Source organism: Scardinius erythrophthalmus, assembly GCF_964197995.2.
Source record: "Scardinius erythrophthalmus genome assembly, chromosome: 9".
NCBI lineage: Eukaryota > Metazoa > Chordata > Actinopteri > Cypriniformes > Leuciscidae > Scardinius > Scardinius erythrophthalmus.
Genome location: NC_138229.1, coordinates 12,576,738 through 12,591,870, shown reverse-complemented (window position 1 = coordinate 12,591,870; position 15,133 = coordinate 12,576,738). Strand labels below are relative to the sequence as shown.

General features: G+C 38.4%; 1 protein-coding gene across 1 annotated transcript; it reads left to right on the top strand.

Moving 5' to 3' along the window:
* Nucleotides 1–4,645: 4,645 nt before the first annotated feature.
* On the top strand, nt 4,646–8,837 carry LOC308695574 (somatostatin receptor type 5; the record flags this gene model as incomplete). Its single annotated transcript, XM_081373759.1, has 2 exons — nt 4,646–5,052; nt 8,156–8,837. The coding sequence occupies 2 exons, from the start codon at nt 4,646–4,648 to the stop codon at nt 8,835–8,837; spliced, it is 1,089 nt and encodes a 362-aa protein (XP_081229885.1).
* Between the last annotated feature and the right edge of the window lie 6,296 nt (nt 8,838–15,133).

Below are 15,133 nucleotides of genomic sequence, written 5' to 3'. Positions count from 1 at the left end.
TATTTTTAGCTTTCTGGAATACTTGATTCTGATTAGTCAGTCATTCTGAGTTCAAATATTTTTGCATAATGAGCTCTAAACTGTATATTTGACCGTTGCCCTTGGCAACCACTCTCCTACAGTGTGCTTGTTAATATTCTCATATGGTCTCGCATTATCAAATAATTTCAACTAAGGTGATTAGTTCATGTGCATTTGTAAACCAAATTGGTAAAAAGCTTTATATTGAGCAGGATTTACACCCGGTCAGTCATGATCTCGATCTTTAGTATAGATATTTCAAGATTTATTTGACTGATTCAAAAGAAAATGACACAATAATAAAATTTTCAATCCACCCAAAGCAAACTTGATCAGAGGCAGCTCTCCTTCATGCTCAGGAGACTTACTGGAGTTATATATTTTACGTATCAACTTTTAGATGGAAAATATCAGCCTTATGAAATCTAAGCACAGACTGAGAGTGAGATATCGTTTAGATCTCTAAAAATCTACAGGCGACACATGAGTTTTCAAGGATCATTATGAAAAGAAAATTCTGAGTAGCAGGAACTTTTGCAGAAGTTTCCATTTGCTGTCTAGGAGAAATCATGGAGAGATCTTATTTGTGATTTTATTTCTTGAATGCAAGTAGACTTTACAAATTACACTTTAATCCAATAGTCCACTTTAGACATTCTGCTAACTACAAGTAGGCCTATAGGCCTAATGCAACTACATGTCAACTAACTCTCATTAGAGTATTAGTAGACAGTTATGTTAGGGTTAGTATAGTTAGTTGCAAAGTTACTTATAGTCAGTAGAATGTCTGTTGGGGGAGCATTACAATAAAGTGTTAGCAGATATCAAGCAGACAGCCTACTAATACTTTAATGACTGGTAGTTGACATGTAGTTACAAGAATGTCTGGATTATCGTTGTTGTATCGATTAATGATACCTTTTTTTATATGACTCAGAAAAGACTCAGATTGTATTATTTTGTGGCATTATGGATTGGCTCTAGGTACTACATTTACAATGAAAAGCCAGTGTTGCTTAAACATTTTTGCTCCATTATCTACAATATGCATGAAAATGACAGTGTACATTATGCACAGATTGGAAAAACTCCCAAAAGTAAATTTCCAACAAATAATGCACAACATCTGTCACAGCAACTCCTGTCACATCGTCACACACACACATATTCACACCTGTTCAGATTGCAATGGGAAAACATCACATATCAAAGGAGCAATTTGTCTTATGTTTAAAATGTAAAAGCCAGAATTATAAGTCATTACATTATTATGTCTTACATGCATTAGCCAAAACACGCATGCTCACAAAATCACGGAAAGTCACAGAGGATTGTACAGAGAATATACATAAATCATTTCATTAATGGCTTCTCTAACACACACACCTACACCCACCCACACCCACCCACACACACACACACACACACACACACACACACACACACACACACACACACACACCAGCATCAGTGGGGGAGGCTGTAAATGAAGTGACATGATGTTAAATGCAGCTGCATAAATTATGGGAACAAAGGGCTGTGAGTAGACCAATATACACATTTATTTTCTGTTAATCACATTCATTAAAGCAAGGATTACACAACACACGCTTATTTAGCCCCCATCCTTTACAAAAAAAGTACTGTTAGCAAGCGCATTTATATGAACTTTTAAAGTTAGATATCAGGCGGACTACAAAACAATAATGGCCAATTGCGAAGTTGTCAGATTATTTAATTCTTCAAATATTTGAATACACATGTTTGTACCAGTGTTGTTATTGTTAAAACTAAAACTATTAAAACTCTAATTTCTTTAATTTAAATAAAGACAAAATAAAATATAAATATTCTGTAACACTTTAGTTTAGGGTCCAATTCCCACTATTAACTAGTTGTTTATACAAATGCATATTACTATGATATTGGCTGTTTATTAGTACTCATAAAGCACATATTAATGCCTTATTCTGCATGACCATATTCTACATCCCTTAATCCTACCCAATACCTAAATGTAGCATCTACCTTACTAACTATTAATAAGCTATAATTAAGAGTTATTGAGGCTAAAGTCAAAGTTAATAGTTAGTTAATAGTGAGAATTGGACCCTAAACTAAAGTGTGACCAAGTATTCAATAAAAAAACTTAACTTAAAAGAACTTAAAATGAAAATTAGAAATATTACATTGTTAACTAAGAGAAATGTGAAGTACTAAAACTACAACTACAACTACAAAAACATTAATAATTTAAAAGGTAAAACTAATATAAAAAAACGAATCTAATAAAAATGACAAAAGCACATTACAAATTACCAAACCTTAAATAAAAAATAAAACGAAAACCTAAAAATAAAAGCGAATTCAAAATATTAATAAATAGCCTACTAATAGTACCTAAATAACATCTGAATAAAATAAATGCACTGATTTGGAAAGATAAATCAGACAAATGTAAATCATTTTTAAATGTATAGGCCTACATTCAAAAATATATAATGCTATAGCTCTAATATAACTGTAAATGTAAACGTACTTAAAAATATCAGATGGCAATATCATGTAGGCGCACTGTGATTCATATGATATTTTATAATACCATGGAGAGTTATATAACATATACAATATATAGACATAACTGTAGTAAATGTTAACTATAGTTATCATGTTACTCTTAAGTACTTAAAAGAATAGCAAACCAAACACCATAGTACTGTTTTGTAAGAGCAAGATACACAAGCATCTAAATCACAAATCTTATCTTTCTCGTAACTTTCACACACTCTGACACACACTCAAGTGGTTCAAGTTGAACAGTGAAAAAAAATGAGTAACTCAAGCAGATGGCTGCAATCACAAGAGACTAGAAAACACCGGAAGAGTCCTCCAATAATCAGCGTTTATGAGCTGATTTCAGTTTATGAGACAAGAAAGAGGTAAACAATCATGAGCATCTTGTACCTAAAACTTTCCCAGCTAATCACAAAACTTTACCCGACTTATCACACATTTTCCCACTTTCACTTCATAATTATGACTCTGTCAGACTGTGTAGGAGAGTGTTCTTCATTTTTGGTGTTTGTGTATGTGGTGTATTTGGTGTTAGGAGGAGGCCGTGGAGAATCATGAAGTATTTATAGATGTAAATTAGCTCCCTGTTTCACTCTCTCGGCCCTTTCAACACTTCCTCATAATTGGTTTCTTTCCGTCAAAAGTCTCAACAGCACATGAATGTTGTTATATCCTAATGAGGCTGATTAGAATTCCAGGTGTGTGTGTGTGAATCAGATGTGGATACAGGTGTGTCCCCCCTTTCTGTTCTCTCGTGTGTGTGTGTGTGTGTGTGTGTGTGTGTGTGTGTGTGTGTGTGTGTGTGTGTGTGTGTGTGTGTGTGTGTGTGTGTAGAGGGCTGGACTGTGTGTGTCAAGGGGTGGCTGCATTAGGGGATGCTGTGAGCCTCACAGCAGATGAGCAGAAGTGAGCCCACAGACTGCCCGATTGATGCCTGATCAAGTAACTTTTTCATTCTCTCCTTTCAGTGCTGTGCTGTGTGTGTGTGTGTGTGTGTCATCTCTCTTCTCCTGTACCTTTGTCAGCCCTTTTTATTTGCACTTCTGTGCTGTAGCTTGTTTTTTTGACTAGATTGTGCAATTTTCAAGGACTTTGGACAATTGATTTCAGATCTTCTAAAACTATCTATCAATCAATCTATCTATCTATCTATCTATCTATCTATCTATCTATCTATCTATCTATCTATCTATCTATCTATCTATCTATCTATCTATCTATCTATCTATCTATCTATCTATCTATCTATCTATCTATCTATCTATCTATCTATCTATCTATCTATCTATCTATCTATCTTTTCTCTCTGTCATGTCATGCCTACTGCTATATTAAATTAAATATTATAACAGAAATTTCACTTATATTTCTAAAGAATTTCAGTATGTCACAGGGTTAGAATCAGATAAGCTTAAGCTCACTTTCAGGAAATGAAATAGCATTTTAATTTATTTTGGCTGATCTTTCTCATTGTTTAAGGATAGATGGATTTTAGGTTGTTCTATATGCAGAACTAACCCACAGATGGTTTCTATATAAACTCTCTAAAGTTCATCTAACTCTCTAATTTCCTCAAGGTTTAATGGCCGTATAGATATTATGTTGGGGAAGTTGAATCATGGGCTTTAAATTATCCTTGGAATATGTTCCTGCCACAGTCTCAGTGAGTAATTGGTCAGTGTAATTGCAAATGCCTGTGCTAGGATGTATATCACACATTTAATGGGTGTATTTAGCTTTTTTGCACATTTTATCAGGCTGTTTATCACCTGTCTTCCCATTTCTTTATATTCTGTGGGATGGATTTCTGTTGCAAAGTGTAGTTAAAGGTAATTGCTAAAAGTATTATTGCAAAGTTTTGTTCATTATTTTCACTGAGATCTACAATATGCAAGTACAATTGGCTGATTTACATTTCTGCTCATTTGTTTGTTTATGTAAGTGAGAGGTTATTAATTAAGTATGGGTTGCATAAAAGCTATTGCAATCTCCATCTGTCTCTTCTTTTCTTCACTATCCCAGAGACTGGCTGATTTCTACACAATCCATCATGCCCGCCATTGTGAACCTGCTCTTCAACACGGTCTCCACCAACACCACCATCTCCTTTTCTCTGGTGCTGCCTCTGGTTAGCGTCCTCTCCCTTCTGGTGGGGGTCGGAGGTCATCTGCTCATGTGGTTGGTGTTGATGCGCAACCCAAGGCGACGTTCAAAGCCCAGCTCTGTCCTCCTTTTAAACCTGAGTTTTGCTGATCTGTGCGCTCTCCTCACCCTGCCATGTGTGCTACTGAGTGCCAGCTCCCAGAACTGGCAGCTGGGAGGAGGTGTTTGTGTGTTGTTGAGCTTCATGACTTCCCTGACCGCTGGAGTGGACATCTTCAGCCTGGCTGCCCTCTCTGTGCTGCGTTATCGAATAGTGGCTCCCTCGACACGGCCCCCCGCCACCCCTGCGCAGGTGTGAGTATCTGAAGCAGATCAAGAAAGACAGCTGTGAAAAGTGAAAAAAAAAAGTTACGTTTGTGTGATAAAAAAAAAAAAAAAAAAGGATAAATCAGTTATGTTTTAGGTATTTGTTTACAAAAACGTAGAGGAAGTACCATGCTACAGTGATGGTAGCCTATAGTAATGCCATGAGTTTTATTAAAATATTCCATCACTAGAAGAAATAATAACTTGATGTTGATTCTTTAACAGCCCAGGGCTGCATTTCCTAAAAGAATGGTAAACATAAGTCGATTATAGAGACCATTGGTCCTAATGGTTTCTATGATCTATGCTTTTGGGAAATGCAGCCCTGATTGATACAGTAGCTGCATCCCAATTCATTCGAAGGCCGATTGCGTCATCAGCGGCGCGGCGAAGGCTGTCCCAGTTCGAAGGCTCTCTTCAAACGTGTCCTTCGTTTCCCGTGGAATGAAAGATATAATAGACGGATCCTTCGTGGCCTTGCCTAGCCCAGATTTCATTGCACGCCAGTTACGAAAGGATTTTTGTTTAGAGAAATTGTCGAAGTAAACTTTTAAATGCAACAAATGTAAAAATATTAAACAATTTTTTAAGCCATTCAAATGTTGACTTATATCTTACTTATATGCGATTATATATAGTTTATACTCTTTATTATATACTGAAATGGATCATGGTGAACTATATTATAGACCGTTTGTGAACCCTGTTTTCAGAAAAGGCTAGTACTGTCACAGTTGCTAGGCGACAAGAACAATCCTCCGTAGGCTTGACCGTCCTATTTAACAACGCTCTGTCCGACCTTCGCCGCCTTCAAAGGATGCAGCCTCTGAATTGGGACACAGATAGTGAGTTCATTCAGTGAAGGATCCATCAAACTGAAGTGTTAGCGCCTGGGTCCTTTTGAAAGGACTGGTTCATAGGAGTCATTTGGTTGTGTCTTGCGCTGTTTGTTTGATTCACTAAAAATACCGGCTCATAGGAGTCATTTGTTTATTAAGTTATACTGACTGCACGGGTCGTGCTGGCAAACAGCTTGAACTCAACTCAAGAAAAGTGTTTTTGCAGTTAATTTGCGGTACAGTTTAAGGGTGAGTTCACCCAAAAATGAAAATGATCCCATAATTCCCATAATAGTTGTATATGACTTTTATCTTTCAGCCAAACACAATTGAAGTTCTATTAAAAAATATCCTGGCTCTTCCAAGCTTTATAATGGGAGGGAATAGTACCTTAGATTTTGAAGCCCAAAAAAGCGCATCCATCCATCATAAAAGTAATTCATATGGCTCCAGGGGGTTAAAGGGATAGTTCACTCAAAAATGAAAATTCTGTCAGTAATTACTCACCCTCATGTTGTTCCAACCCCGTAAGACCTTCGTTCATCTTCGGAACACAAATTAAGATATTTTTGATTAAATCTGAGCGCTGTCTCACTCCAGGCTTCTAAGGGACTGAAACTTGCTGGCCCAGAAAAGTTATTAAAGAGATTGTTAATATAGTCCAAGTGACTACAGTGGCTCAATCTTAAGTTTATAAAGCGACGAGAATACTTTTTGTGCGCTAAAACAAACAAAAATAACGACTTTATTCCACTTTTCATTTCCTTCTCTCTGGGCGTCGAGTCTTTTCGCGTAGTGTTTAAGCGTAGCGCGTCTGTTGCACGTCACCACGTATCACACACATGACCAGCATCGGCCAATAGTGAGCCTACGTGGTGACGTGCAACAGACGCGCTACGCTTAAACACTACGCGAAACTATATTAACGATCTCTTTAATAACGTTTCTGGGCCAGCAAGTTTCAGTCCCTTAGAAGCCTATGGAGGAGTTAGACAGCGCTCAGATTTAATAAAAAATATCTTAATTTGTGTTCCGAAGATGAACGAAGGTCTTACGGGGTTGGTACAACATGAGGGTGAGTAATTACTGACATAATTTTAATTTTTGGGTGAACTATCCCTTTAATAAAGGCCCTCTGGAGCGAAGCGATGCATTTTTGTGAGGAAAAATATCCATACATTTATACACTTTAATCACTTGCTTCCGGTAACGTCTGTTCGTGCGTTCATGAGAGAGAGTCAAGTTCAAGCATATGACGTAGGATGTAGGAGTAGCAAGCTTAGGTGAGAGTAAACACCTCTCACTGTTCAAACAAATAGGGCTGGGCAACAAACTCAAGCTCCTCTGAAATTTCTCTTTAAAAATTCAAATTTTTTGACGTCTAATTTGTGACCGGTGTTTTGCTTAGTTTGCACTATCCTCTGCACTTCCACGTTCATCAATGTGTCATGCGCACTGATCTATATAATGACCAGTGGTCATGCGTCGGGTCAGAGTTCACTCTTCCACCGGAACTCGACTCACGTAAGGAAGCCAGTGATACATATATGGATATTTTCTTACAGAAACAAATCACTTCACTTCAGAAGGCCTTTATTAACTCACTGGAGCCGTATGGATTACTTTTATGATGGATGGATGTACTTTTTTAGGCTTCAAAATATCAGTTACTATTCACTCTCATTATAAAGCTTGGAAGAGCCAGGCTATTTTTAATATAACTCGGATTGTGTTTGGCTGAAAGAAGGAAGTCATATACAGGATGGCTTGAGGGTGAGTAAATTATGGGATAATTTTCATTTTTGAGTGAACTAATCCTTTAAAATTTTCTTCTCGCATTAAATTGGGACTGCAAACGCGGGTAAATATGACTTATTTTTCCACAATGTAAGTAAAGCGGGGTATGATCCTTCAGAAATGATGTATATGCCCCAAGTTTTCAACGCTTCCGATTCATTAGCCGATATAGGGAAATAACGAGAAGAATGAAGTGCTGTAAATGGTAAAACTATTTAGCTACAAACCAGTGTGTTTATAATTACGTCAATACATTAAAATAATAGGGTAAGAAATACCAGTTTGCAATATCAAGCAGCATAACAAGCTTTTTTGTACAGCTAAAAATAACTGAAAGCGGATGACACCTGAAGCCAGACATATTAAATTTTCATCTTGCCGCGCCCACTTTTACGTGAAGGAAACGGTGGATAAAGAGTCACAAACTATATTTCATCCTCTATTTCTGCCCACAGAGCTGGCACTGTTGCTGTTATCTGGCTGGTTTCCATCGCCATGGCCCTACCTAAAGTCACGTACATCCAGTTTGACAGCGGCTGCACGTGGTCGGTGGGTCGAGGTCACTGGCTGGGCTTCCTCGTTCCTGCGTTTCTGGTGTATTACGTGGCTCCTCTCCTCTGCATCGCCCTGCACTGCGGGCTCATCATCACTCACCTGTACCGCTGCCGGGGCACTCTGGCCGCAGACCACCGAAATAAAAAAGCCACCGCCCTTCTCATCGGCTCCACGCTGGTGTTCGCCATCAGCTGGCTGCCTTATTACGTGCTGGAGTTTGTCAATGTTTTATCACCCTCCCTTAATTCTGTCAGCTCGCCCGTCAGCTGGCCCGCGAGCCCAGCCCCCAGCTCCACCACCCCGTCTTCCAGTACGGAGGTGTCTCTGCTGTGGGAGGTGACCTCACTGTCTGCCATTCTTCTGATTTGTCTGGCACCTTGCTGGAACCCTCCACTTTACTTCCTGCTGTCTAAGCCAGCCTTGAGGCAACTGAGAGGGCTGCTACCCATCATGCACCAACACTGGAGAGCTGCTACCTTCTTACGGCACATAGTGCCAAAACACGCTCCCACACAACCCCACTCACAGCCTGGGTCTCAACACGTTCCTCAGCACATACTACCAGCAACGCAAGCCCAATGAGAAAACGCACGCTCAGAAGAATGCCATGGCAAGGTACAGCTCATACCTGGAACACAGCAAAAGCACACCCACACGCAGGCACAAAAGTACACACACGACACACACACACAGACACACAATGACAGGTGTTTTCTGCCAGAGTATCCTCATCCCTCTCATGCTGGCGGAGATTGTGAGTTGCTTAGTAACACTACAGAGAGGAACAGAAACATAAGACCGTGGACCTCTGCATTTATTGCTCAGCATCACATTTTACAATGTTCCAGCACGCCAGCTGCTCTCTTTCCCTCTCTCAAAATCTCTTGCTCTCACTAAAAACGTATCACGGCAGATTTTTATCACCAGCTCTTTCACGCTCGCACACATTAGCATGTTCTCGATGACATATGTGTTCATTTTTAATTCGCTTGTTGCGAGGAGGAGGAATAGATTAGATTTGTGTGGGCTGGTACTGTATATCAGATAGATCGTCTATAAAGGCTAAATGTAGTGCGTTTGAGTCCCGCTCGCTGATCATTGGTGTTATGAATCATCAATATGTGCTGTTATGAGTTTTTTGACAGTCACTGTCTGCTTCATGTGAAATGCAGTGCACCACTGTGATTTAGGAAATGGGAAAAGTTTATAAATATTTTCCATTAAGGACAGAGGCACGCCTGAGAGAACTGTGTCACCTGCGGATGAGTCATCACAAGATTTTTTTCATCCTCTGCTAATATTGTAGCCAATGTAATAAAATGTGGATCTGAATTGATCCTGCAGTTGTTCTTCTCGATTTTCCATTCCCCATGCTTGCTCCTCCCTCCATGTCAGTTCAACTCTTTGGCCTGATTTGAACTGAGAGGAAGGATAGATAAAGAGAAGGATACAGCATAAAGAGTTGAAAACCATTGCATCAGCATGATAAATGTCCAAAAAAACAACAACGTGATATTGAGTATTGACATGGTACATGTTCAAAAATCATAGTATTAACCAAAACTAAAACTATCATTAATTGTTTTGGTAATTGAAATAAAGCTGCAATAAAATAAAACTGTTAGAAAATGTTACCTTAAATAAGTTGCTGAAATTACTGACACTAAAACTGACAAAATAAACTGACTCGACAGAAATTTTAAAAAACGAATACAAATGTAAAAAGCCCATCACAACATTACTAAAACTGAAAACTGAAAAGCTAATTCCAAAAAGTATATGAATAATACTAAAATATCACTGGTATTAGAATGGAACATATTGACATGGTGTGTCATGAAAAATACTTATTATTAAGGGCATTTTTTGAACATGTACCATGGTAGTACCATAGTATTCTTATCATACCATTTATGGTACATAAATTTCATTACCATATTTTAAAGTATCATAGTATTTTCATCTGATACCATCACTGTACCATTATTTTTGGGGGGTTCTAAAACCATGGTATTACCATGGTGTCAAGTCCAAGAAATATGGAAATGCCATTGTTGTTTTGTACAGGCATCTGTTTTTACCTTGGCATAATCATTTTCCAAGTCCATAAGTGTGACAAAATGTTTGTTCTGGCTCCTCTCTGTCAATCATTCCTCTCTCCAGAACAACAAATCTGTGCCCTTCTTCCATTTACGTTCTGAAATACATTACAGAGTGGCATTCGTATAAGCTAGTAATTTTCTCATTGTCAGTGTGCATTAGAACATTGTGATCTTGACTTCACAGGGACATTTAATCTGCATCGAAGGTAGGTCATTTCATCAAATAACAACAAGGTTAGAAATCATTTCTGGGATGAGTGGAGGGAGAATTCTGTCGAAAAAATCAAGAGGTTGGTTTTCTGATTATGCCTGCTATTTGACAATAACAAAACCATTGAACGAGTTTGTTTACGTAGGTTTTAAAGCTTATTGGAAAATTGGGTTGTTTTGTTGTAATCCCTCTTACATAAACCAGCAAAACACCAGCCACGCAAGTGACCAATGAAATCTTTTTTGCTAATCTGATGCAGTGTCCCTTCAGACCCCAATGAGCTAATAACGGTTCAAAAAGGTCGCAGTTAAAGTGCAGACAGGCTGACGAGAACATTGCTGAGAATGGGGGTGAGCTGTCTCACAATTACACTGACAACATCACCCATTCACAGCGCTCGCAAGACATACCCACTTAAACGCAAGCGTTATCTACTGTAATTATAATAGTCATATTTTGGGGGGGTTTACGGAATAATTAGAGTTGTCAACGCTCACATCAAACTCCTTTCAGACTCACACAGAGCCGACAAGGTCTGATGAGATGCAATTAACACTGCAGATTAACAAGCTCATCTGCGACATGAGCTCAGCGTGCTCCTCTCGACCCTCTTTGTCATGTGAAGCCCCAGACCACCACGGACTGAGGCGCTCTTGCTCGTTAGACTGTTGTGGAGCTGAACTGAGCTGGCAATGTGACATGCAATATCAATCTGTCACATGTATCTGAAATATGATCCACTGCTCTCCAAGAATGGTAACAGGAAGCTTATCTGCATCATGTTTTTTTTTCAGTATTTGTATTGAATCATCTTTACTGACATACAGTATAATATACGTATTTACAAAACAATTGCAAATGTGCATGATGAAGAAAATCACAAAATAAAAATGTGATATAGATAAAATAATAACCTTCCACTCTTGGTCAACCGAGATGGGGTTATTAATGGTTCAGTCAAAAATTCTGTTATTCTGAATTAAAATAAATAAATAAATGTGATGTTCAGTGTGGTCTGTAGATCATCTGAGCCAAAACTGGAGCGAATTAAACAATATGTGGAAGGAGAACAGTTTTCATCAAAACCCAATTTAGCATATTGGAGACATTATTATACTCTGCAAGCCAGAGATTACAAGATTACAATTTTTAATCGCGATTAATCGCATTTACCGTGAAATTAAAGGTGCATTGCGCAACATTTCATGTTAAAAATACCTGTTTTTCTAACCCATACATGCTTAAACAATTGCCTGATGGGCTGAATGAGCCCTTCTCTGATCACTGCGATTGCCTCTATAATTCTGTACAGTAAAATAAATAAGAGGGATTCGGGACGGAATTTGAGACTAGGCGTGACGTCATGCGCGTTCACGCTCACCTGGTAATGTCTGGCAGGTTTGTGTATTCGCCGCGACGCCGCCATTCTCCGTATCAGCGAAGACAACTCGAGCGACAAAACTTTAGTCAACTTTCGACAAAAGTAGAAGATGGATTCAAAGAGACCGGCTTGTAGTTCATTCCAAACCCCAACGCAAACTCGTAAGACAAAGAAAAGAAAACTTTTGTCTAGTGCCACAGGCGTCGGAATAATACAAGAGTCAACATCGGGAAGGCTTTCAACAAATGGAGAGATCTCCGGACTCCGGTCTGCACACACTAGGAAGCGCCCGCGCCCGCGCCCGCGCCCTCAGATCACTTGGACGTGGCTGTGTACAAAAGGTAAAAACGATATAAATACTGTTTGTTGGAATCTCCGGTCTGCTCTAGGGCTCAAACGGGATCCTCAGTTGGCTTTTTTCTTGATAAAACGGTAAGATATAGCCCAGTCTCTAATGTCTGATACTGCAAATCTGTGACAACAAATGATGTTATAATCTATGAATATTACCTTGAGACATTTGAGTGTACTTTGTTGACCAACTGTATGGTATGATTATTATTTTGAGCTTTTACAAAGTAATAACAAAGTAATAACTTATATTGTTCATGAACGTGTTTCCATAATAATACAATCATAAGTGGATACAGTAAACACATAAAACAGTTCAACATGGAGATAGATGGAAACAAAAACCGAAGTTTTCTACTACCCCCGTTTTCCCCTCACACATAAGTGTGTAATTTACTCAAATGCCTTTCCTTTCACATATTTAAAATGACTTGCAGATTTCTAACTTTATTACCTCTGACGACATTATGACTGTAAACAAAAGATTTGTGCTGCTGATGCTCCTTTGGTTATGAACAGCTCGTGCTCGTGCTCGTGCAAGTGTGCGTGTGGTCCATGAGCGTGCACACCTCTGGTTGCAGTTTCGCTTGTCGCCAGAGGGGGCATAGTTCTGCAAAAACTCAGAGACTTGCGCAATGCACCTTTAAGAATACACCTTTTATCTTGTTTAACACGTCCATTTTGTCATCATTTGCCATGGTAAAAATAAAAGGTGCTTCTCACAAAACTGCAATTTTCGGCAAGCTTTTTTTCAAGGTACATTTAGGTCTTTCCAAAAAGAGACACTTGGAGACTCCAAAAGGACACCAAGTAACCAAATGATATGTACCTACTACAGTACACGGATCCATTCAGAATTACTAAACACAGTAACATACACTCGACAAATCAAAACATTATCCTGAATGTGCGTGGGAACAATGTGAATGTACTGTGAGGGCTCGCGCTCTTTAGAAACAATCACATAGTCCCGGTTTCACAGACAGAGTTCAGGTTAAGCCAAGCTTGGGCCTTAGATCATTTAGGACATTTAAGTAGAAAAAAAATAAACCAACATTACTGGTGTGTATCTTGAGACAAAACAAAATGTTTTGGCACTGACATATTTAAAGATATGTCAGAACAAGTTGCTTTAAAACAGCTCAAACATGCATTTAGTCTGGGACTGGGTTTAAGCCTTGTCTGTGAAACCGACCAAGAATATGACCAAGCTCAGGTTAAAGGGTCTGAATAGAAATTTATTCCAACCAGGGTTACAGATGCTCAGTGCGAAAACCTCCCAACTTCTAAGATCATCTAGGTTAACTGCATGACGTCAATTATGTTAATGGCGCAATTTCACAGCTTTAGTAATTTACTTGCGTTCAATTATTTTAGCACGTTAAGGATTTTGAATTAATTGCATGCGTTAACGCGTTAATATTGACAGCCCTATATATATTTTAATTTTCCCCTCAAACAATTTGACTTTTTTTTCTCTCTCTCCGTATGACAGTTTTGCTGGTTGTCGTTGCAATTATGACTTAATCTCTACGTTAAAAAGTGTCTCCTAAAATGACACCTTTATTTCAACTTTTGTGCAATTTGGTCTGAAGATATAGCCAACTTTAGAGAAGATTTGACAAAATTTGATGGGGAAAAAATCAACACGTCAGACAAGTAACAGGCTGACACTCTAAAACGGGATATCATTATCTTCTTATGGCCCAAGGAATAAGAAGAGACCATAATCAATTACTTTCGGCCAAATTAATTGAATTATTGGAAATTACATCACATTTTAATTTATTTGACCACAAGGTGGCGCTATCCCCAAACTGCTCAGGTACCTGGGTATAATGCCAATGATGCCTACCAAGCTTCCTTTCAGTACACCAAAGTGATGGTAAGACCAAAGCCACTTAAAGTCCAGCTCTGGTAAGACACAGCAATATACATTAACATTAAAAATGGCTGACAAGGAATATGGCAATATGGAATCAATGGGCTCAAGAAATCTAAAGAGACCAGACACATGACTTTAGGCCACTAAAGCATAAAGATATTCATCAAATTGTATTATTTTCTGACCACTACACATGAAAATTAAAACCATTTTTTTATGCACTGGGGCTTGTTCTGAACTTGTGAGACAAATTTAGGGGAAAAATACATACGTTCTGTTGGCAGATTTCTGGTAAGGATGGTGGAAATTGAAAACACAATGTTCAGTCAGGAATGCAGAGAATGAGAACCAAAGGGCTATGAACAGGGAAAAGTCAATTTTGAACTGATATAGTGTCACTTGAGTGGGAGACCCCCAGATGATTCAGGCTGCTTCTACTTTGCTTCCTTAGCTCTAATAATAGTTAATTTAAACTAAGATCAAAGAGACAGACAAGAAGATCAATTGGTCTTCACAGGAATTATTAAAAAGCCTGCAAGGAAACGCTTTTCTCTCCACCTGTGACATAATGATGCTTGATGTGGCTGCAATAAAACTTAACGACCACTCATTAATTCATGCAGTGCTTCAAAACTTCAGGGTTGGCAGAGAAAAATAACTCTGATATCTGAATCAAACATAGTATACTTATCAATATCAAAGCTTATGAACACTTGTCAACAAAAAATAGAGAAAAAGGGAGAGAACAGCACACAGCACTTGATTTTACTCTAATAAACACTGAAGTCAAATCCTTTTTGTTTGTAGATAATCTGAAGCTGCTGTCACCCAGAAAAGAGGGCGTACAGTAGCATTTGCAACTCATGACATCTTATCTTAAAAAAAGGGTAACACTACTGTTCTTACTAATTCATTCATTAATCAGAGTTTTCTTGTTAGTTAATAGTA